This window comes from Oncorhynchus masou, chromosome 9 (genome assembly GCF_036934945.1).
Source record: "Oncorhynchus masou masou isolate Uvic2021 chromosome 9, UVic_Omas_1.1, whole genome shotgun sequence".
Classification (NCBI taxonomy): Eukaryota; Metazoa; Chordata; class Actinopteri; order Salmoniformes; family Salmonidae; genus Oncorhynchus; species Oncorhynchus masou.
This window is the reverse complement of record NC_088220.1, coordinates 4,026,043-4,047,624: the sequence shown is the minus strand read 5'-3', so window position 1 is coordinate 4,047,624 and position 21,582 is coordinate 4,026,043. Positions and strand designations below refer to the sequence as shown.

The window sequence follows — 21,582 nt, the reverse complement described above, 5'->3', positions numbered from 1 at the left end:
GGTTAGGGTTAGTTACCTGTCCAGTTTGAGTCTCTAGTTTAGGGTTTGTTACCTGTCCAGTTTGAGTCTCTAGTTTAGGGTTGGTGGTTAGGGTTCATTACCTGTCCAGTTTGAGTCTCTAGTTTAGGGTCGGTAGTTAGGGTTAGTTACCTGTCCAGTTTGAGTCTCTAGTTTAGGGTCGTGGTTAGGGTTCGTTACCTGTCCAGTTTGAGTCTCTAGTTTAGGGTCGGTGGTTAGAGTTCGTTACCTGTCCAGTTTGAGTCTCTAGTTTAGGGTTTGTTACCGTCCAGTTTGAGTCTCTAGTTTAGGGTTAGTTACCTGTCCAGTTTGAGTCTCTAGTTTAGGGTCAGTGGTTAGAGTTCGTTACCTGTCCAGTTTGAGTCTCCAGTTTAGGGTTTGTTACCTGTCCAGTTTGAGTCTCTAGTTTAGGGTCTGTGGTTAGGGTTAGTTACCTGTCCAGTTTGAGTCTCTAGTTTAGGGTCGGTGGTTAGAGTTCGTTACCTGTCCAGTTTGAGTCTCTAGTTTAGGGTCGGTAGTTAGGGTTAGTTACCTGTCCAGTTTGAGTCTCTAGTTTAAGGTCGTGGTTAGGGTTAGTTACCTGTCCAGTTTGATTCTCTAGTTTAGGGTCTGTGGTTAGGGTTAGTTACCTGTCCACGTTGAGTCTCTAGTTTAGGGTTAGTTACCTGTCCAGTTTGAGTCTCTAGTTTAGGGTTGGTGGTTAGGGTTCATTACCTGTCCAGTTTGAGTCTCTAGTTTAGGGTCTGTGGTTAGGGTTAGTTACCTGTCCAGTTTGAGTCTCTAGTTTAGGGTTTGTTACCTGTCCAGTTTGAGTCTCTAGTTTAGGGTTGGTGGTTAGGGTTCATTACCTGTCCAGTTTGAGTCTCTAGTTTAGGGTCGGTAGTTAGGGTTAGTTACCTGTCCAGTTTGAGTCTCTAGTTTAGGGTCGTGGTTAGGGTTAGTTACCTGTCCAGTTTGAGTCTCTAGTTTACGGTCGGTGGTTAGAGTTCGTTACCTGTCCAGTTTGAGTCTCTAGTTTAGGGTTTGTTACCGTCCAGTTTGAGTCTCTAGTTTAGGGTTAGTTACCTGTCCAGTTTGAGTCTCTAGTTTAGGGTCGGTGGTTAGAGTTCGTTACCTGTCCAGTTTGAGTCTCTAGTTTAGGGTTAGTTACCTGTCCAGTTTGAGTCTCTAGTTTAGGGTTGGTGGTTAGGGTTCATTACCTGTCCAGTTTGAGTCTCTAGTTTAGGGTTTGTTACCTGTCCAGTTTGAGTCTCTAGTTTAGGGTTAGTTACCTGTCCAGTTTGAGTCTCTAGTTTAGGGTTGGTGGTTAGGTTTCATTACCTGTCCAGTTTGAGTCTCTAGTTTAGGGTCTGTGGTTAGGGTTAGTTACCTGTCCAGTTTGAGTCTCTAGTTTAGGGTCTGTGGTTAGGGTTAGTTACTTGTCCAGTTTGAGTCTCTAGGTTAGGGTCGGTGGTTAGAGTTCGTTACCTGTCCAGTTTGAGTCTCTAGTTTAGGGTTGGTGGTTAGGGTTAGTTACCTGTCCAGTTTGAGTCTCTAGTTTAGGGTCGGTGGTTAGAGTTCGTTACCTGTCCAGTTTGAGTCTCTAGTTTAGGGTCGTGGTTAGGGTTAGTTACCTGTCCAGTTTGAGTCTCTAGTTTAGGGTCTGTGGTTAGGGTTCGTTACCTGTCCAGTTTGAGTCTCTAGTTTAGGGTCTGTGGTTAGGGTTAGTTACCTGTCCAGTTTGAGTCTCTAGTTTAGGGTTAGTTACCTGTCCAGTTTGAGTCTCTAGTTTAGGGTTGGTGGTTAGGGTTCATTACCTGTCCAGTTTGAGTCTCTAGTTTAGGGTCTGTGGTTAGGGTTAGTTACCTGTCCACGTTGAGTCTCTAGTTTAGGGTTTGTTACCTGTCCAGTTTGAGTCTCTAGTTTAGGGTTAGTTACCTGTCCAGTTTGAGTCTCTAGTTTAGGGTTGGTGGTTAGGTTTCATTACCTGTCCAGTTTGAGTCTCTAGTTTAGGGTCTGTGGTTAGGGTTAGTTACCTGTCCAGTTTGAGTCTCTAGTTTAGGGTCTGTGGTTAGGGTTAGTTACCTGTCCAGTTTGAGTCTCTAGGTTAGGGTCGGTGGTTAGAGTTCGTTACCTGTCCAGTTTGAGTCTCTAGTTTAGGGTCGGTGGTTAGGGTTAGTTACCTGTCCAGTTTGAGTCTCTAGTTTAGGGTCGGTGGTTAGAGTTCGTTACCTGTCCAGTTTGAGTCTCTAGTTTAGGGTCGTGGTTAGGGTTAGTTACCTGTCCAGTTTGAGTCTCTAGTTTAGGGTCTGTGGTTAGGGTTCGTTACCTGTCCAGTTTGAGTCTCTAGTTTAGGGTCTGTGGTTAGGGTTAGTTACCTGTCCAGTTTGAGTCTCTAGTTTAGGGTCTGTGGTTAGGGTTAGTTACCTGTCCAGTTTGAGTCTCTAGTTTAGGGTTTGTTACCTGTCCAGTTTGAGTCTCTAGTTTAGGGTTAGTTACCTGTCCAGTTTGAGTCTCTGGGCCAACAGTCTCCAATCGGCCCCGTTGGGACAAGGAAAGGGTTAGTTACCTGTCCAGTTTGAGTCTCTGGGCCAACAGTCTCCAATCGGCCCCGTTGGGACAAGGAAAGGGTTAGTTACCTGTCCAGTTTGAGTCTCTGGGCCAACAGTCTCCAATCGGCCCCGTTGGGACAAGGAAAGGGTTAGTTACCTGTCCAGTTTGAGTCTCTGGGCCAACAGTCTCCAATCGGCCCCGTTGGGACAAGGTGTATCCAGGCTGCTGCAGATCTTCTGCCTGATGAGATAGGGGATCTGGAAAGCACTGGGTCCTGCTAGAGCTGACCCGCTAGGGTTATTGTCCATCAGCAGGAACTCCGGGTCCAGGGGTCGACTGTCCTATTGGGCCAGAGGAATATATATAGGGTTATATAGGAACATATAGAGATAAACACAAAGAGAAAGTTCCAGCCAAACACGTCCTGTTTAGCTACGAGCCATGAGCTATATAGTCCAGGAGACTGCTGTCTTCTTAGGTCATATGAACCAAATAAAAACAGGATTAGAGTATAGAGAGTAGCAGCTGCACGCACACGTACTAAATGACTGTATATTGTTAAGAGCCAGAAAAGCGTCCCATCTCTTTGGATAAGATATCAACACCCATCCTGGAGAGGCACATTGTGAAACACATCGTATGTGACCTGAGGGTTACCTTGGCGATGTTGAAGTCGAGACCGAAGCTCTGTCCCTCCCCCTCTACCTGCCAGACACACAGCTGACAGGTGAGCTCACAGGTGCTGAGGTTGAGACGCTCCAGGGTGAAGGTACAGTGGAGGAACCGCTGGGAACCGTTCCAGATGTGGTAGAACGGGATCTCCTAGAGGACAACAACACAACATGGACCATTATAAAAGGTTTCAGATGTGGTAGAAGGGGATCTCCTAGAGGACAACAACACAACATGGACCATTATAAAAGGTTTCAGATGTGGTAGAACGGGATCTCCTAGAGGACAACAACACAACATGGACCATTAAAAAAGGTTTCAGATGTGGTAGAACGGGATCTCCTAGAGAACAACAACACAACATGGACCATTAAAAAAGGTTTCAGATATGGTAGAACGGGATCTCCTAGAGGACAACAACACAACATGGACCATTAAAAAAGGTTTCAGATGTGGTAGAACGGGATCTCCTAGAGGACAACAACACAACATGGACCATTAAAAAAGGTTTCAGATGTGGTAGAACGGGATCTCCTAGAGAACAACAACACAACATGGACCATTAAAAAAGGTTTCAGATATGGTAGAACGGGATCTCCTAGAGGACAACAACACAACATGGACCATTAAAAAAGGTTTCAGATGTGGTAGAACGGGATCTCCTAGAGGACAACAACACAACATGGACCATTATAAAAGGTTTCAGATGCGACTAGCTGCCCCGTGAGAGGGTATGAGGGTATGAGAGGGTATGAGCAGGAGCGTATCATTATCTTAGTTGACGTACATTAATGGAGAAAGACAGGTACCCAAATATCCTGGTTTGTAAATAAGTATATGTGCAGGTCGTTGAGTAGGATAGTTAACATTCTGAGAGAAAGAAAAGCAGGTCTCTATTCTGAATGGATTATGAATACATGAAGCTCCCATAACTTTTTCACCCCAAATATCTTTTAAAGTGACTAGCTTTTAATAGCAGAACTATAGCAGAACTTTGTGACACCGAAGCTCCAGTTCCCCTCTTTATAAACCAGTCAGGTACCAGCTGACTGTCCGATAGAATTTATTCACGACTAAAACTTTCTCCATCACACCCTGTTGCTCCATATTCATGTCTCAGAGAAGCACTGAGGTAAGGCAGAGGTACAGTACAGTACGTCAGACAAAATGAGACCGAAACTTGCAGAAGAGTAAGGTGAGAGAGAGATGGGGGGGGTAATAGTGAGAGATAGAGACAGGTATTAAAGAGAGAGAGAGAGAGGGGGGGTAATAGTGAGAGATAGAGAGATGTATTAAAGAGAGAGAGTGAGGGGGGTAATAGTGAGAGATAGAGAGAGGTATTAGAGATAGAGAGGGAGGGGTAATAGTGAGAGATAGAGAGAGGTATTAGAGGTATAGAGAGAGGGGGGGTAATAGTGAGAGATAGAGGGGTAATAGTGAGAGATAGAGAGAGGTATTAGAGATAGAGAGAGAGGGAGGGGTAATAGTGAGAGATAGAGAGAGGTATTAGAGGTAGAGAGAGAGGGGGGTAATAGTGAGAGATAGAGATAGATATTAGAGGTAGAGAGATAGATAGAGAGAGGTATTAGAGGTAGAGAGAGAGGGGGTAATAGTGAGAGATAAATCAAATCAAATTTTATTTGTCACATACACATGGTTAGCAGATGTTAATGCGAGTGTAGCGAAATGCTTGTGCTTCTAGTTCTGACAATGCAGTAATAACCAACAAGTAATCTAACTAACAATTCATAATCTAGGATAGAGAGAGGTATTAGAGGTAGAGAGAGAGAGGGGGGTAATAGTGAGAGATAGAGAGAGGTATTAGAGGTATAGAGAGAGGGGGGGTAATAGTGAGAGATAGAGAGAGGTATTAGAGGTAGAGAGAGAGGGGGGTAATAGTGAGAGATAGAGAGAGGTATTAGAGGTAGAGAGAGAGGGGGGGTAATAGTGAGAGATAGAGAGAGGTATTAGAGGTAGAGAGAGAGGGGGTAATAGTGAGAGATAGAGATAGGTATTAGAGGTCTAGAGAGAGGTATTAGAGGTAGAGAGAGGGGGGTAATAGTGAGAGATAGAGAGAGTTATTAGAGGTAGAGAGAGGGGGGTAATAGTGAGAGATAGAGAGAGGTATTAGAGGTAGAGAGAGATGGGGGGTAATAGTGAGAGATAGAGAGAGGTATTAAAGGTAGAGAGAGAGGGGGTAATAGTGAGAGATAGAGAGCGTTATTAGAGGTAGAGAGAGAGGGGGGTAATATTGAGAGATAGAGAGGTATTAGAGGTAGAGAGAGGGGGGTAATAGTGAGAGATAGAGAGAGGTAGGGCAGACAAATCCAGGGCCTTCACCAAGCATACAATATATACTAACTAGTATCTAACTATTCATATACGCTAACTAGTATCTAACCATACAGTATATACTAACTAGTATCTAACTATTCATATATACTAACTAGTATCTAACTATACAGTATATACTAACTAGTTTCTAACTTTTCATATATATTAACTAGTATCTAACCATACTGTATATACTAACTAATATCTAGCTATTCATATATTCTAACTAGTGTTTAACTATTCATATATACTAACTAGTATCTAACCATTCATATATACTAACAAGTATCTAACCATTCATATATATTAACTAGTATCTAACCATTCATATAAACTAACTAGTATCTAACCATTCATATATATTAACTAGTATCTAACCATTCATATATATTCACTAGTATCTAACCATTCATATATACTAACTAGTATTGAACCATTCATATATATTAACTAGTATCTAACCATTCATATATACTAACTAGTATCTAACCATACAGTATATATTAACTAGTATCTAACCATTCATATATACTAACGAGAATCTAACTATTCATATATACTAACTAGTATCTAACCATAACCAGTCATTTCCCTTACAAATCAGCTGGACTAGACAATCTGGACCCTTTCTTTCTAAAATGATCTGCCGCAATTGTTGCAACCCCTATTACCAGCCTGTTCAACCTCTCATATCGTCTGAGATCCCCAAGGATTGGAAAGCTGCCGCAGTCATCCCCCTCTTCAAATTGGGAGACACTTTAGACCCAAACTGCTACAGACCTATATCTATCCTGCCCTGCCTTTCTAAAGTCTTCAAAAGCCAAGTTAACAAACAGATCACCGACCATTTCGAATCCCACCGTACCTTCTCCGCTATGCAATCTGGTTTCCGAGCTGGTCATGGGTGCAACTCAGCTACGCTCATGGTCCTAAACAATATCAGAACCGCCATCGATAAAAGACAGTACTGTGCAGCCGTCTTCATCAACCTGGCCAAGGCTTTCGACTCTGTCAATCACCGTATTCTTATCGTCAGACTCAATAGCCTTGGTTTCTCAAATGACTGCCTCGCCTGGTTCACCAACTACTCTGACAGAGTTCAGTGTGTCAAATCGGAGGGCCTGTTGTCCGGGCCTCTGGCAGTCTCTATGGGGGTGCCACAGGGTTCAATTCCCGGACCGACTCTTTTCTCTGTATACATCAATGATGTCGCTCTTGCTGCTGGTGATTTTCTAATCCACCTCTATGCAGACGACACCATTCTGTATACATCTGGCCCTTCTTTGGACACTGTGTTAACAAACCTCCAAACGAGCTTCAATGCCATACAACACTCCTTCCGTGGCCTCAAACTGCTCTTAAATGCAAGTAAAACTAAATGCATGCTCTTCAACCGATCGCTGCCCGCACCTGCCCGCCCGTCCAGCATCTCTACTCTGGACGGTTCTGACCTAGAATATGTGGACAACTACAAATACCTAGGTGTCTGGCTGGACGTAAACTGTCCTTCCAGACTCACATCTCCAAACCAGATTGAATCTAGAATCGGCTTCCTATATCGCAACAAAGCATCCATCACTCATGCTGCCAAACATATCCTCGTAAAACTGACTATCCTACCGATCCTTGACTTCAGCGATGTCATTTACAAAATAGCCCCCCCAACACTCTACTCAACAAACTGGATGCAGTCTATCACAGTGCCATCCGTTTTGTCACCAAAGTCCAATATACTCCCCACCACTGCAACCTGTATGCGCTCTTTGCCTGGCCCTTGCTTCATACTCATTGCCAAACCGACTGGCTCCAGGTCATCTTCAAGTCTTTGCTAGGTAAAGCCCCGCCTTATCTCAGCTCACTGGTCACCATAGCAACACCCACACGTAGCAGGCGCTCCAGCAGGTATATCTCACTGGTCACCATAGCAACGCCCACCCGTAGCAGGTGCTCCAGCAGGTATATCTCACTGGTCACCATAGCAACGCCCACCCGTAGCAGGCGCTCCAGCAGGTATATCTCACTGGTCACCATAGCAACACCCACCCGTAGCAGGCGCTCCAGCAGGTATATCTCACTGGTCACCATAGCAACGCCCACCCGTAGCAGGCGCTCCAGCAGGTATATCTCACTGGTCACCATAGCAACGCCCACCCGTAGCAGGCGCTCCAGCAGGTATATCTCACTGGTCACCATAGCAACACCCACCCGTAGCAGGCGCTCCAGCAGGTATATCTCACTGGTCACCATAGCAACACCCACCCGTAGCAGGCGCTCCAGCAGGTATATCTCACTGGTCACCATAGCAACACCCACCCGTAGCAGGCGCTCCAGCAGGTATATCTCACTGGTCACCATAGCAACACCCACCCGTAGCAGGCGCTCCAGCAGGTATATCTCACTGGTCACCATAGCAACACCCACCCGTAGCAGGCGCTCCAGCAGGTATATCTCACTGGTCACCATAGCAACGCCCACCCGTAGCAGGCGCTCCAGCAGGTATATCTCACTGGTCACCATAGCAACGCCCACCCGTAGCAGGCGCTCCAGCAGGTATATCTCACTGGTCACCATACAACAACGCCCACCCGTAGCAGGCGCTCCAGCAGGTATATCTCACTGGTCACCATAGCAACGCCCACCCGTAGCAGGCGCTCCAGCAGGTATATCTCACTGGTCATCATAGCAACGCCCACCCGTAGCAGGCGCTCCAGCAGGTATATCTCACTGGTCACCATAGCAACGCCCACCCGTAGCAGGCGCTCCAGCAGGTATATCTCACTGGTCACCATAGCAACACCCACCCGTAGCAGGCGCTCCAGCAGGTATATCTCACTGGTCACCATAGCAACGCCCACCCGTAGCAGGCGCTCCAGCAGGTATATCTCACTGGTCACCATAGCAACACCCACCCGTAGCAGGCGCTCCAGCAGGTATATCTCACTGGTCACCATAGCAACACCCACCCGTAGCAGGCGCTCCAGCAGGTATATCTCACTGGTCACCATAGCAACACCCACACGTAGCACGCGCTCCAGCAGGTATATCTCACTGGTCACCATAGCAACGCCCACCCGTAGCAGGGGCTCCAGCAGGTATATCTCACTGGTCACCATAGCAACGCCCACCCGTAGCAGGCGCTCCAGCAGGTATATCTCACTGGTCACCATAGCAACGCTCACCCGTAGCAGGCGCTCCAGCAGGTATATCTCACTGGTCACCATAGCAACACCCACCCGTAGCAGGCGCTCCAGCAGGTATATCTCACTGGTCACCATAGCAACACCCACACGTAGCAGGCGCTTCAGCAGGTATATCTCACTGGTCACCATAGCAACACCCACCCGTAGCAGGCGCTCCAGCAGGTATATCTCACTGGTCACCATAGCAACACCCACCCGTAGCAGGCGCTCCAGCAGGTATATCTCACTGGTCACCATAGCAACACCCACCCGTAGCAGGCGCTCCAGCAGGTATATCTCACTGGTCACCATAGCAACACCCACCCGTAGCAGGCGCTCCAGCAGGTATATCTCACTGGTCACCATAGCAACGCCCACCCGTAGCAGGCGCTCCAGCAGGTATATCTCACTGGTCACCATAGCAACACCCACCCGTAGCAGGCGCTCCAGCAGGTATATCTCACTGGTCACCATAGCAACACCCACCCGTAGCAGGCTCTCCAGCAGGTATATCTCACTGGTCACCATAGCAACACCCACCCGTAGCAGGCGCTCCAGCAGGTATATCTCACTGGTCACCATAGCAACACCCACCCGTAGCAGGCGCTCCAGCAGGTATATCTCACTGGTCACCATAGCAACACCCACCCGTAGCAGGCGCTCCAGCAGGTATATCTCACTGGTCACCATAGCAACACCCACCCGTAGCAGGCGCTCCAGCAGGTATATTGCACAGCCACCTCTCCTTCCAGTTCTCAGCTGCCAATGACTGGAACAACTAGCACAAATCTCAGAAGCTGGAGACTCACATCTCCCTCACTAAATTTAAGCACCAGCTGTCAGAGCAGCTCACAGATCACTGCACCTGTACATAGCCCATCTGTAAATAGCCCATCCAACTACCTCATCCCCATTACTGTTATTTATTTGTTTGCTTCTTTGCACCCCAATATCTCTGCTTACACATTCATCATCTGCTCATCTATCACTCCAGTGTTTAATTGCTAAATCCCCACCTTATCTCAGCTCACTGGTCAGTGTTAATCTGCTAAATTGTAATTATTTTGCCACTATGGCCTATTTATTGCCTTACCTCCCTAATCTTACTACATTTACACACACTGTATATAGACTTTGCTATTGTGTTATTGACTGCATGTTTGTTTATTCCATGTGTAACTCTGTTGTTATTTGTGTCGCACTGCTTTTTTATCTTGATCAGGTCGCAGTTGTCAATGAGAACTTGTTCTCAACAGGCCTACCTGGTTAAATGAATTTGAAATGATTATTATTTTTTATTCAGAAGGGAGAGCAGCTGCAGTACTCACATGTGGCCAGATGGGGGCACTGTGACCCAGGCGGACAGGAGAGGAGCAGGTGAGGAGAGAGAGAGAGAGAGAGAGAGAGAGAGGAAGTCTTCAGCAGCCCAGAGAGGGAAGTAATCTCTGACGCCTCACTGAGAAGAGACTGACTCCTGTCCTAAATTACACCCTATTCCCTCCCGAGTGTGCGCAACGGTCTAAAGGCGCTGCATCTCAGTGCAAGAGGCGTCACTACAGTCCCTGGTTTGATTCCAGGCGGTTTCACATCCGGCCGTGATTGGGAGTCCCATAGGGCGGCGAATAATTGGTACAGAGCCGTCATTGTAAATAAGATTTTGTTCTCAACTGACTTAATAAAATAAAGGTTAAATAAATTATAAAATAATAATATTGCACTACTATTGACCAGGGCCCATAGGGTGCAATCTGGGACTCAGGCTCTGTCTGTTCTAGTGTATTGTGCTTCTGCTACTGCTGCTGTTTGTTTTGGCACAGACACCGTATTCACCTTAGAGACCTGCTGTTCTCAGACTAGGAGAGTTAGAGCCAGGAACTCACAGACACTGTATTCTCCTTAGAGACCTGCTGTTCTCAGACTAGGAGAGTTAGAGCCAGGAACTCACAGACACTGTATTCACCTTAGAGACCTGCTGCTCTCAGACTAGGAGAGTTAGACCTGTGTACTCTCTCTCTCTCTCTCTCTCTCTCTCTCTCTCTCTCTCTCTATTTAATTATCTTTCTCTTGGTTCCTCCGTCCCCTCTCTGTCTTTCTGCTACCCCCCCCTCTCCTTATCCAGCTGTAGTAGGCCAAGCAAATGTGACAGAGAGGAGAGGGGGAGGGAGTAGGTGAGGTGGAGGTAAAGGAAAGAGGTGGAGGGAGGGAGAGAGGGAGACAGAGAGAGAGAGAAGAGGAGCTGTTGAGAGGTTCCAGGAGTCAGGATGTGAAGGTAGTTCCAGGTGTATTAATACACTCTTCTATATTTGATCTGAGCTCCCTTTGAGAGAAGCTCCTAGTAGAATCAATCAGACAGCAGCTGTGGAGGCTGCCACACACACACACACACACACACACACACACACACACACACACACACACACACACACACACACACACACACACACACACACACACACACACACACAGTCCCCCCTCTCTGAAGGCACGGCATACTGATCCACTAAGCCTGAAGCAAGGCCACAAAGGTTTTTAGGCAGAAGTCATGCAGTCCCTGACTCTCTCTCCAACTCCCTCTAATCCTAGAAATATTTCAAATGATCAACGGAAGATAAACCCAGACAACATTCAATTAAAACTGCCCCAAAACCTGAACATTTCTGAAAAAGGACCACGAAGGGATCTTTAGCTCAGCAGCATTGAAGAGATATTTGTGTCTCTAGCCATTTTTAAACTTGTGGTCAAAGGGCTTTGAGAACCTCATGTTGATTCGTTAAACCACTCGTGTACATTATAGTCTGATAAATGACCAACATGTACTAGTTACCAGAGATAATGAGATAATGTCTGTGTCCCAAATTACATCATATTCCCTATGTAGTCCACTAAGGGGGCCATAGGGCTCTATATAGGGCAGGGAGGACCAGGAGCTATAGGGCTCTATATAGGGCGGGGAGGACCAGGATCTATAGGGCTCTATATAGGGCAGGGAGGACCAGGAGCTATAGGACTCTATATAGGGCAGGGATGACCAGGGGCTATAGGGCTCTATATAGGGCAGGTTTGACTAGGGGCCATATAGCTCTATATGGGGCAGGGAGGACCAGGGGCCATATAGCTCTATATGGGGCAGGTTTGACCAGGGGCCATATAGCTCTATATGGGGCAGGGAGGACCAGGGGCTATAGGGCTCTATATAGGACAGGGATGACCAGGGGCCATATGGTTCTATATAGGGCAGGGAGAACCAGGGTCTATAGGGCTCTATATAGGGCAGGGAGGACCAGGGGCTATATGGCTCTATATAGGGCAGAGGACCAGGAGCCATATGGTTCTATATAGGGCAGAGAGGACCAGGAGCCATATGGTTCTATATAGGGCAGAGAGGACCAGGGGCTATAGGGCTCTATATAGGGCAGAGAGAACCAGGAGCCATATGGTTCTATATAGGGCAGGGAGAACCAGGAGCCATATGGTTCTATATAGGGCAGGGAGGACCAGGAGCCATATGGTTCTATATAGGTCAGGGATGGGAAACTGGAGGGCAATTTCCAAAAAGCGAAACAATGAATTTTAAGTCGGGGTCTCAACTTACTGAGTACTAGAACTCAAGCTGTTGTTGTTCATCAGTAGCTTTTCTCTTGTTTTGTCACTCAATTTGCCCATTTGTCCGCAAAACAATGTGTAAATTGGCAAATGCGTCTCGCCAGTTATTTAAACTTGTCGTAATCTTTGCAAAAATTCACTCCTTTCATATCACTGCAAACATTTGCCTCTACCCTATGGCAAAATGTGTAGAATTGCATAAAATTCGCTGTGAAACTGCATATTTTTCTCTCCGCCCCACGGCAAAATAGGTAGAAATGCAGGAAATGAACTCTGAAACGTCCATTTTTTCTAGCCGCTGTCAATAGAGGGTCCGCTGAAATGCTTTTGCTTGTGGGATAGGATCCCCCTTTGATGTTGTTGATGTAGAATCTTAAGAGGCTTCTTGGATTGATGACACCAGACACGAAAGTACGTTTTTGTATTTAATTGTCCTGTTCGTTTAAGTATTGATCCATGTCCACGGATGAAACTGGAATTGGAGCTTGGATCTGATCCACTTGTCTTCTTTATTCTTTGTCTACTTCCAATGATCATAGTAATATGATACTGGTCCTAAACAATACTCAATGGATTGAGCTGGAATACATTTAGGACCAAACCCATAGTTTTTTGTGTGTGTAGACATCGTCTCCAGGCGAAAAACTTTGGAGTTTGACTCTATTGTCAAGATTCTGTTATTGATTCCATTGCTTTTGATGTATTTTCACTTTCTGGTCTGATGAGATCCAAGGTTGACCTTTAATCTCCTTGACGTCAACATTTCTGTTGTAGTTTGAGGAGTAATCCTGTAGCTCAACAAGAATCTGGGCACCGTCGTCTCAATGCTGGGCCCTTTGCATCTTCCTCATGCCCCCCTTCAAGGTCTGAACCGCGCGTTCTGCTAATCCGTTGGAAGATGGGTGAACAGGGGCCGACGCTACATGCTGAATTCCATTTGGTTTCATGAGACTTGTGAATTCAGTGCTTGTCAAACGAGAAGCATTGTCGCTAACCAACATTTGAGGCAATCCCATGACACTGAAGCTTTGTCTCAACTTCTCAATCGTAGCGTACGATGTGGACGTGGTCATGGGGTAAGCATCCATCCGCTTTGAATGAGAAGCAATCGACACAAGGAACATTTTTCCTAGGAAAGGTCGTAGTCCACATGTAGGCGTGTCCATGGTTTTTCTGGCCATTCCCATGAATGTAATGGTGCGTGGAGGGGGTGACTTCCTGTTGCTCATTCTGCACACCGGCTAACCTCATTTTCCACATCCTGGTCTTTGGTGACCAGACGTATGACCTCACTAGGCCTTTCATTCTCGACATACCTGGATGCGACTGATGCAACAAATTCAGTAGCAATCGCCGCCCTTGTGGTGGGATAACCAGTCTTGAACCCCACAGAACACATCCATCTCCAACACTCAATGCCAAGCGGCGAGCGTAGTAAGGCATGATCTGAGGCTCTGTCACTGTAGGCCATCCTCTCAGGATAAATTCATGCACTTGTGATAGCGTCACATCCTTGAAGTCCGTTTGCCTGATTTGTGTGTACACCAGTGCATCATCGAACACATCGATCATCAAGACTTGGTAATTTTCTCCTTCCTAGGCGATGATTTGTGGAATGGGCAGCCTACTCAGAGCATCAACAGTCCCATGGTATCTACCTGGCTTGTAAATTATTCTCTACTCGTAGACCCTGAGCTACAAAACGTAACGTTGAACTAGCTTTTGTTCATGGAACAGAGAGATCAGAGGCGTATGGTCGGTCACGAGTGAATGTTCTCCCGTACAAATACTTGTGGAATCTCTGTATTCCGAATATGACAGCCAGTCATTCCTGGTCCAGCCAGTCCTTCCTTGTCCAGCCAGTCCTTCCTGGTCCAGCCAATCCTTCCTGGTCCAGCCAGTCCTTCCTGGTCCAGCCAGTCCTTCCTTGTCCAGCCAGTCCTTCCTTGTCCAGCCAGTCCTTCCTGGTCCAGCCAGTCCTTCCTGGTCCAGCCAGTCCTTCCTGGTCCAGCCAATCCTTCCTGGTCCAGCCAGTCCTTCTTTGTCCAGCCAGACATTCCTGGTCCAGCCAGTCCTTCCTGGTCCAGCCAGTCCTTCCTGGTCCAGCCAGTCCTTCCTGGTCCATCCAGTCCTTCCTGGTCCAGCCAGTCCTTCCTGGTCCAGCTGGGAGTACTTTCTCCGACGCTGGCGACAATGTTCTTAACATGAACCCGATAGGTTTCTCTGCACCATTCTCCATCCTGTGTGACAGCACCGCCCCCACACCATACGATGAGGCGTCACACGATAAGATGAGACCTCTGTCTGCTGAGTAGTGCACGAGCACTTCAGCGGATTGCAGTAACACCTTTGACTTCGCAAAATGTTCTTCCGGTCTTTCTGACCATTTATTTATAGGTTGATGCAGTGGAGCTAAGAGAGTAGAGAGGTTGGGGAGGGTAGAGAGGTTAGGGAGGGTAGAGAGGTTGGGGAGGGTAGAGAGGTTAGGGAGGGTAGAGAGGTTAGGGAGGGTAGAGAGGGTAGGGAGGGTAGAGAGGTTGGGGAGGGTAGAGAGGTTGGGGAGGGTAGAGAGGTTGGGGAGGGTAGAGAGGTTAGGGAGGTTAGGGAGGGTAGAGAGGTTAGGGAGGTTGGGGAGGGTAGAGAGGTTAGGGAGGTTAGGGAGGGTAGAGAGGTTGGGGAGGGTAGAGAGGATAGGGAGGGTAGAGAAGTTGGGGAGGTTAGGGAGGGTAGAGAGGTTAGGGAGGGTAGAGAGGTTAGGGAGGGTAGAGAGGTTAGGGAGGGTAGAGAGGTTAGGGAGGGTAGAGAGGTTGGGGAGGGTAGAGAGGTTGGGGAGGGTAGAGAGGTTGGGGAGGGTAGAGAGGTTGGGGAGGGTAGAGAGGTTAGCGAGGTTCGGGAGGGTAGAGAGGTTAGGGAGAGTAGAGAGGTTAGGGAGGGTAGAGGTTAGGGAGGTTAGGGAGAGTAGAGAGGTTAGGGAGGGTAGAGAGGTTAGGGAGGGTAGAGAGGTTAGGGAGGGTAGAGAGGTTGGGGATGGTAGAGAGGTTGGGGAGGGTAGAGAGATTGACAGTGTGTAAACCCCTTGGCATCCATCTTGTGACCCAGGTACTGCACTTCATCATCTAACAGTGTACACTTGCTCCTCTTCAGCCGGAGACCGACCTTCCCCATCCTTCTCAAAACCTTCTGAGACGCTCCTCCTTCGTGACTCCTGTGACCAGAACGTCGTCGAGGTAAACCGCTACCTTGGGTATCCCCTGCAGAACTCCCTCCAGGGTTCTTTGGAAGATGGCAGTTGTGGAAGACACCCTGAAAGGTAAGCGTTTTATAGGGAAACATCCCTCTGTGGGTGGTTATAGTCAGGTACTTCTGTGAAGTATCAATTAGCTGATTTGCAAGTATGATATGTGACTCATGTCTTGTTTTGTGAACTGTTGCCCTCCTGTTAAAGTTGAAAGCAAATCCTCCACTTTGGGTATTGGGCTCCAGAGAGGAAACTCTTTCCAGTCAGCTTGGAGTCACCACTGATGGAGCCATCTGGGTTTCATATGGGAACAACTGGCCCACTCAGAGAACTTGACAGGTATAAGTATATCCTCTGCTAAGAGTCTGTCAATTTCCACTTTAGGCTTCATGGCATATGGAACTGATCTTGGAAGGAAGGAGGTTTTCACTCAAAATCTCACGATACATGGTCCCATTCATTCTTTCCTTTACACGGATCAGTCGTCCTGGTCCCTTTGCAGAAAAACAGCCCCAAAGCATGATGTTTCCACCCCCAAGCTTCACAGTTGGTATGGTGTTCTTTGGATGCAACTCAGCATTCTTTGTCCTCCAAACACGACGAGTTGAGTTTTTACCAAAACGTTCTATTTTGGTTTCATCTGACCATATGACATTCTCCCAACCTTCATCTGGATCATCCAAATGCTCTCTAGCAAACTTCAGACGGGCCTGAACATGTACTGGCTTAAGCAGGGGGACACGTCTGGCACTGCAGGACTTGAGTCCCTGGCGGCATAGTGTGTTACTGATGGTAGGCTTTGTTACTTTGGTCCCAGCTCTCTGTGGGTCATTCACTAGGTCCCCCCGTGTGGTTCTGGGATTTTTGCTCACTGTTCTTGTGATCATTTTGACTCCACGGGGTGAGATCTTGCATGGAGCCCCAGAGCGAGAAAATGTGATTTTCTGGATTTTTTTTTTTCATTTTGTCTGTCATAGTTGAAGTGTACCTATGATGAAAATTACAGGCCTCTCTCATCTTTTTAAGTGGGAGAACTTGCACAATTGGTGGCTGACGAGATACTTTTTTACCCCACTGTATGTAGTATCTTCTTAGACTGATGCCACCGGACACATAAGTACGTTTTAGTAACTTAGAATAACATTCCCTAATGCACCTGGCAGTTGGGGCGGCAGGGTAGCCTAGTGGTTAGAGGGTTGGACTCGTAGCCGGAAGGTTGCAAGTTCAAATCCCTGAGCTGACAAGGTACAAATCTGTCCTTCTGCCACTGAACAAGGCAGTTAACCCACTGTTCCTAGGCCGTCATTGAAAATAATAATTTGTTCTTAACTGACTTTCCTAGTTAAATAGTTAAATAGTTAAATAAAAATAAATAAGCATTCTTAGGCTTTCTCAAGCATTATATATATATACATTTGTGGAGTGGTTGAAAAATTAGTATTTAAACTAACGACTTCAACATGCATATACATATATATACAGTTGAAGTGACACAAGTCATTTTTACAACAATTGTTTACAGACAGATTATTTCACTTATAATTCACTGTATCAGAATTCCAGTGGGTCAGAAGTTTACATACACTAAGTTGACTGTGCCTTTAAACAGCTTGGAAAATTACAGAAAATTATGTCATGGCTTTAGAAGCTTATGATATTTGATCATTTGAGTCAATTGGAGGTGTACCTGTGGATGTATTTCAAGGCCTACATTCAAACTCAGTGCCTTTTTGCTTGAGATCATGGGAAAATAAAAATAAATCAGCCTAGACCTCAGAATCTTTTTTGTAGACCTCCACAAGTCTGGTTCATCCTTGGGAGAAATTCTCAAACACCTGAAGGTAACGTTCATCTGTACAAACGCAAGTATAAACTCCAGGACCATGTCTCCTAGAAATGAATGTACTCTGGTGCGAAAAGTGCAAATCAATCCCAGAACAACAGCAAAGGACCCTGTGAAGATGCTGGAGGAAACAGATACAAAAGTATCTATATCCACACTAAAACCTATATCGACATAACCTGAAAGGCTGCTCAGCAAGAAGAAGCCACTGCTCCAAAAACCACCATAAAAAAGCCAGAATACGGTTTGCAACTGCACATGGGGACAAAGATCATACTTTTTGGAGAAATGTCCTCTGGTCTGATTAAACAAAAATAGAACTGTTTGGCCATAATGACCATCGTTATGTTTGGAGGAAAAAGGGGGAGGCTTGCAAGCTGAAGAACACCATCCCAATCGTGAAGCATGGGGGTGGCAGTATCACGTTGTGGGGGTGCTTTGCTGCAGGATGGACAGGTGCCTGCACTCTGGAGGGTCCCGGGCTAGAGTAGTGATCCAGCCTGGTGGAGTGGTGCCAAGGCTGCGCACCAGAGATCCAGTGCTCCCTCACAGCCCAGTCCTTCAGGTGCCTCCTCCTAACACCAAACCTCCTGGAGGTCTCCCCAGGCTGGTGGGTCCGGTGGCAGCCCCACGCACCAGGCTGTCTCTCTGTCTCCTCCCTACAGGTGTTCCCGCCTGTCCGGCGCTGCCAGAGCTTCCGCCCCTCAGTCCAGAGGCGCCAGAGCTCCTCCATCCAGCGCTGCCACAGCTTTCCTCCTCTCCAGCGCTGCCGGAGTCTCCAGTCTGCCCAGCGCCATCAGAGCCGCCAGTGTGCAAGGAGCCGCCAGTCTGCCCAGCGCCATCAGCGCCTCCAGTCTGCAAGGAGTCTCCAGTCTGCCCAGCGCCATTAGAGCCGCCAGTCTGCAAGGAGTCTCCAGTCTGCCCAGCGCCATCAGAGCCGCCAGTCTGCAAGGAGCCGCCAGTCTGCCCAGCGCCACCAGAGCCGCCAGTCTGCAAGGAGTCTCCAGTCTGCCCAGCGCCATCAGAGCCTCCAGTTTGCAAGGAGCCGCCAGTCTGCCCAGCGCCATCAGCGCCGCCAGTCTGCAAGGAGTCTCCAGTCTGCCCAGCGCCATCAGAGCCGCCAGTCTGCAAGGAGTCTCCAGTCTGCCCAGTGCCATCAGAGCCGCCAGTCTGCAAGGAGTCTCCAGTCTGCCCAGCTCCATCAGAGCCGCCAGTCTGCAAGGAGTCTCCAGTCTGCCCAGCGCCATCAGAGCCGCCAGTCTGAAAGGAGTCTCCAGTCTGCCCAGCGCCATCAGAGCCGCCAGTCTGCAAGGAGTCTCCAGTCTGCCCAGCGCCATCAGAGCCGCCAGTCTGCAAGGAGTCTCCAGACTGCAAGGAGTCTCCAGTCTGCCCAGCGCCATCAGAGCCGCCAGTCTGCAAGGAGTCTCCAGTCTGCCCAGCTCCATCAGAGCCGCCAGTCTGCAAGGAGTCTCCAGTCTGCCCAGCGCCATCAGAGCCGCCAGTCTGCAAGGAGTCTCCAGTCTGCCCAGCGCCATCAGAGCCGCCAGTCTGCAAGGAGTCTCCAGTCTGCCCAGCGCCATCAGAGCCGCCAGTCTGCAAGGAGTCTCCAGTCTGCCCAGCGCCATCAGAGCCGCCAGTCTGCAAGGAGTCTCCAGTCTGCCCAGCGCCATCAGAGCCGCCAGTCTGCAAGGAGTCTCCAGTCTGCCCAGCGCCATCAGAGCCGCCAGTCTGCAAGGAGCCGTCAGTCTGCCCAGCGCCATCAGAGCCGCCAGTCTGCAAGGAGCCGCCAGTCTGCCCAGCGCCATCAGAGCCGCCAGTCTGCAAGGAGCCGTCAGTCTGCCCAGCGCCATCAGAGCCGCCAGTCTGCAAGGAGCCGCCAGTCTGCCCAGCGCCATCAGAGCCGCCAGTCTGCAAGGAGCCGCCAGTCTGCCCAGCGCCATCAGAGCCGCCAGTCTGCAAGGAGTCTCCAGTCTGCCCAGCGCCATCAGAGCCGCCAGTCTGCAAGGAGTCTCCAGTCTGCCCAGCGCCATCAGAGCCGCCAGTCTGCAAGGAGTCTCCAGTCTGCCCAGTGCCATCAGAGCCGCCAGTCTGCAAGGAGTCTCCAGTCTGCCCAGCTCCATCAGAGCCGCCAGTCTGCAAGGAGTCTCCAGTCTGCCCAGCGCCATCAGAGCCGCCAGTCTGCAAGGAGTCTCCAGTCTGCCCAGCGCCATCAGAGCCGCCAGTCTGCAAGGAGTCTCCAGTCTGCCCAGCGCCATCAGAGCCGCCAGTCTGCAAGGAGTCTCCAGTCTGCAAGGAGTCTCCAGTCTGCCCAGCGCCATCAGAGCCGCCAGTCTGCAAGGAGTCTCCAGTCTGCCCAGCTCCATCAGAGCCGCCAGTCTGCAAGGAGTCTCCAGTCTGCCCAGCGCCATCAGAGCCGCCAGTCTGCAAGGAGTCTCCAGTCTGCCCAGCTCCATCAGAGCCGCCAGTCTGCAAGGAGTCTCCAGTCTGCCCAGCGCCATCAGAGCCGCCAGTCTGCAAGGAGTCTCCAGTCTGCCCAGCGCCATCAGAGCCGCCAGTCTGCAAGGAGCCGTCAGTCTGCCCAGCGCCATCAGAGCCGCCAGTCTGCAAGGAGCGTCCAGTCTGCCCAGCGCCATCAGAGCCGCCAGTCTGCAAGGAGCCGCCAGTCTGCCCAGTGCCATCAGAGCCGCCAGTCTGCAAGGAGTCTCCAGTCTACCCAGCGCCATCAGAGCCGCCAGTCTGCAAGGAGTCTCCAGTCTGCCCAGCGCCATCAGAGCCGCCAGTCTGCAAGGAGTCTCCAGTCTGCAAGGAGTCTCCAGTCTGCCCAGCTCCATCAGAGTCGCCAGTGCACTTCACAAAATAGATGGCATCATGAGGCAGGAAAATGATGTGGATATATTGAAGCAACATCTCAAGACATCAGTCAGGAAGTTAAAGCTTGGTCACAAATGGGTCTTCCAAATGGACAATGACTCCAAGCGTACTTCCAAAGTTGAGGCAAAATGGCTTATTTTTTTATTTTTTTTATTTCACCTTTATTTAACCAGGTAGGCTAGTTGAGAACACGTTCTCATTTGCAACTGCGACCTGGCCAAGATAAAGCATAGCAGTGTGAACAGACAACACAGAGTTACACATGGAGTAAACAATTAACAAGTCAATAACACAGTAGAAAAAAAGGGGAGTCTATATACAATGTGTGCAAAAGGCATGAGGAGGTAGGCGAATAATTACAATATTGCAGATTAACACTGGAGTGATAAATGATTAGATGATCATGTACAGGTAGAGATATTGGTGTGCAAAAGAGCAGAAAAGTAAATAAATAAAAACTGTGGGATGAGGTAGGTGAAAATGGGTGGGCTATTTACCAATAGATTATGTACAGCTGCAGCGATCGGTTAGCTGCTCAGATAGCTGATGTTTGAAGTTGGTGAGGGAGATAAAAGTCTCCAACTTCAGCGATTTTTGTAATTTGTTCCAGTCACAGGTAGCAGAGTACTGGAACGAAAGGCGGCCGAATGAGGTGTTGGCTTTAGGGATGATCAGTGAAATACACCTGCTGGAGCGCGTGCTACGGATGGGTGTTGCCATCGTGACCAGTGAACTGAGATAAGCTGGAGCTTTACCTAGCATGGCCTTGTAGATGACCTGGAGCCAGTGGGTCTTGCGACGAATATGTAGCGAGGGCCAGCCGACTAGAGCATACAAGTCGCAGTGGTGGGTAGTATAAGGTGCTTTAGTGACAAAACGGATGGCACTGTGATAAACTGCATCCAGTTTGCTGAGAAGAGTGTTAGAAGCAATTTTGTAGATGACATCGCCGAAGTCGAGGATCGGTAGGATAGTCAGTTTTACTAGGGTAAGCTTGGCAGCGTGAGTGAAGGAGGCTTTGTTATGGAATAGAAAGCCGACTCTTGATTTGATTTTCGATTGGAGATGTTTGATATGGGTCTGGAAGGAGAGTTTGCAGTCTAGCCAGACACCTAGGTACTTATAGGTGTCCACATATTCAAGGTCGGAACCATCCAGTGTGGTGATGCTAGTCGGGCATGCGGGTGCAGGCAGCGATCGGTTGAAAAGCATGCATTTGGGTTTACTAGCGTTTAAGAGCAGTTGGAGGCCACGGAAGGAGTGTTGTATGGCATTGAAGCTCGTTTGGAGGT

General features: G+C 48.5%; 1 protein-coding gene across 1 annotated transcript in view; it reads right to left on the bottom strand.

The window, feature by feature from the left end:
- Positions 1–21,582, bottom strand: part of LOC135545392 (netrin receptor UNC5A-like) — a 517,562-nt gene that overhangs the window by 13,291 nt on the left and 482,689 nt on the right. The window contains 2 exon segments of the mRNA XM_064972999.1: positions 2,707–2,891; positions 3,208–3,372. Of these exon segments, the coding sequence (XP_064829071.1) occupies positions 2,707–2,891; positions 3,208–3,372 (350 nt within the window).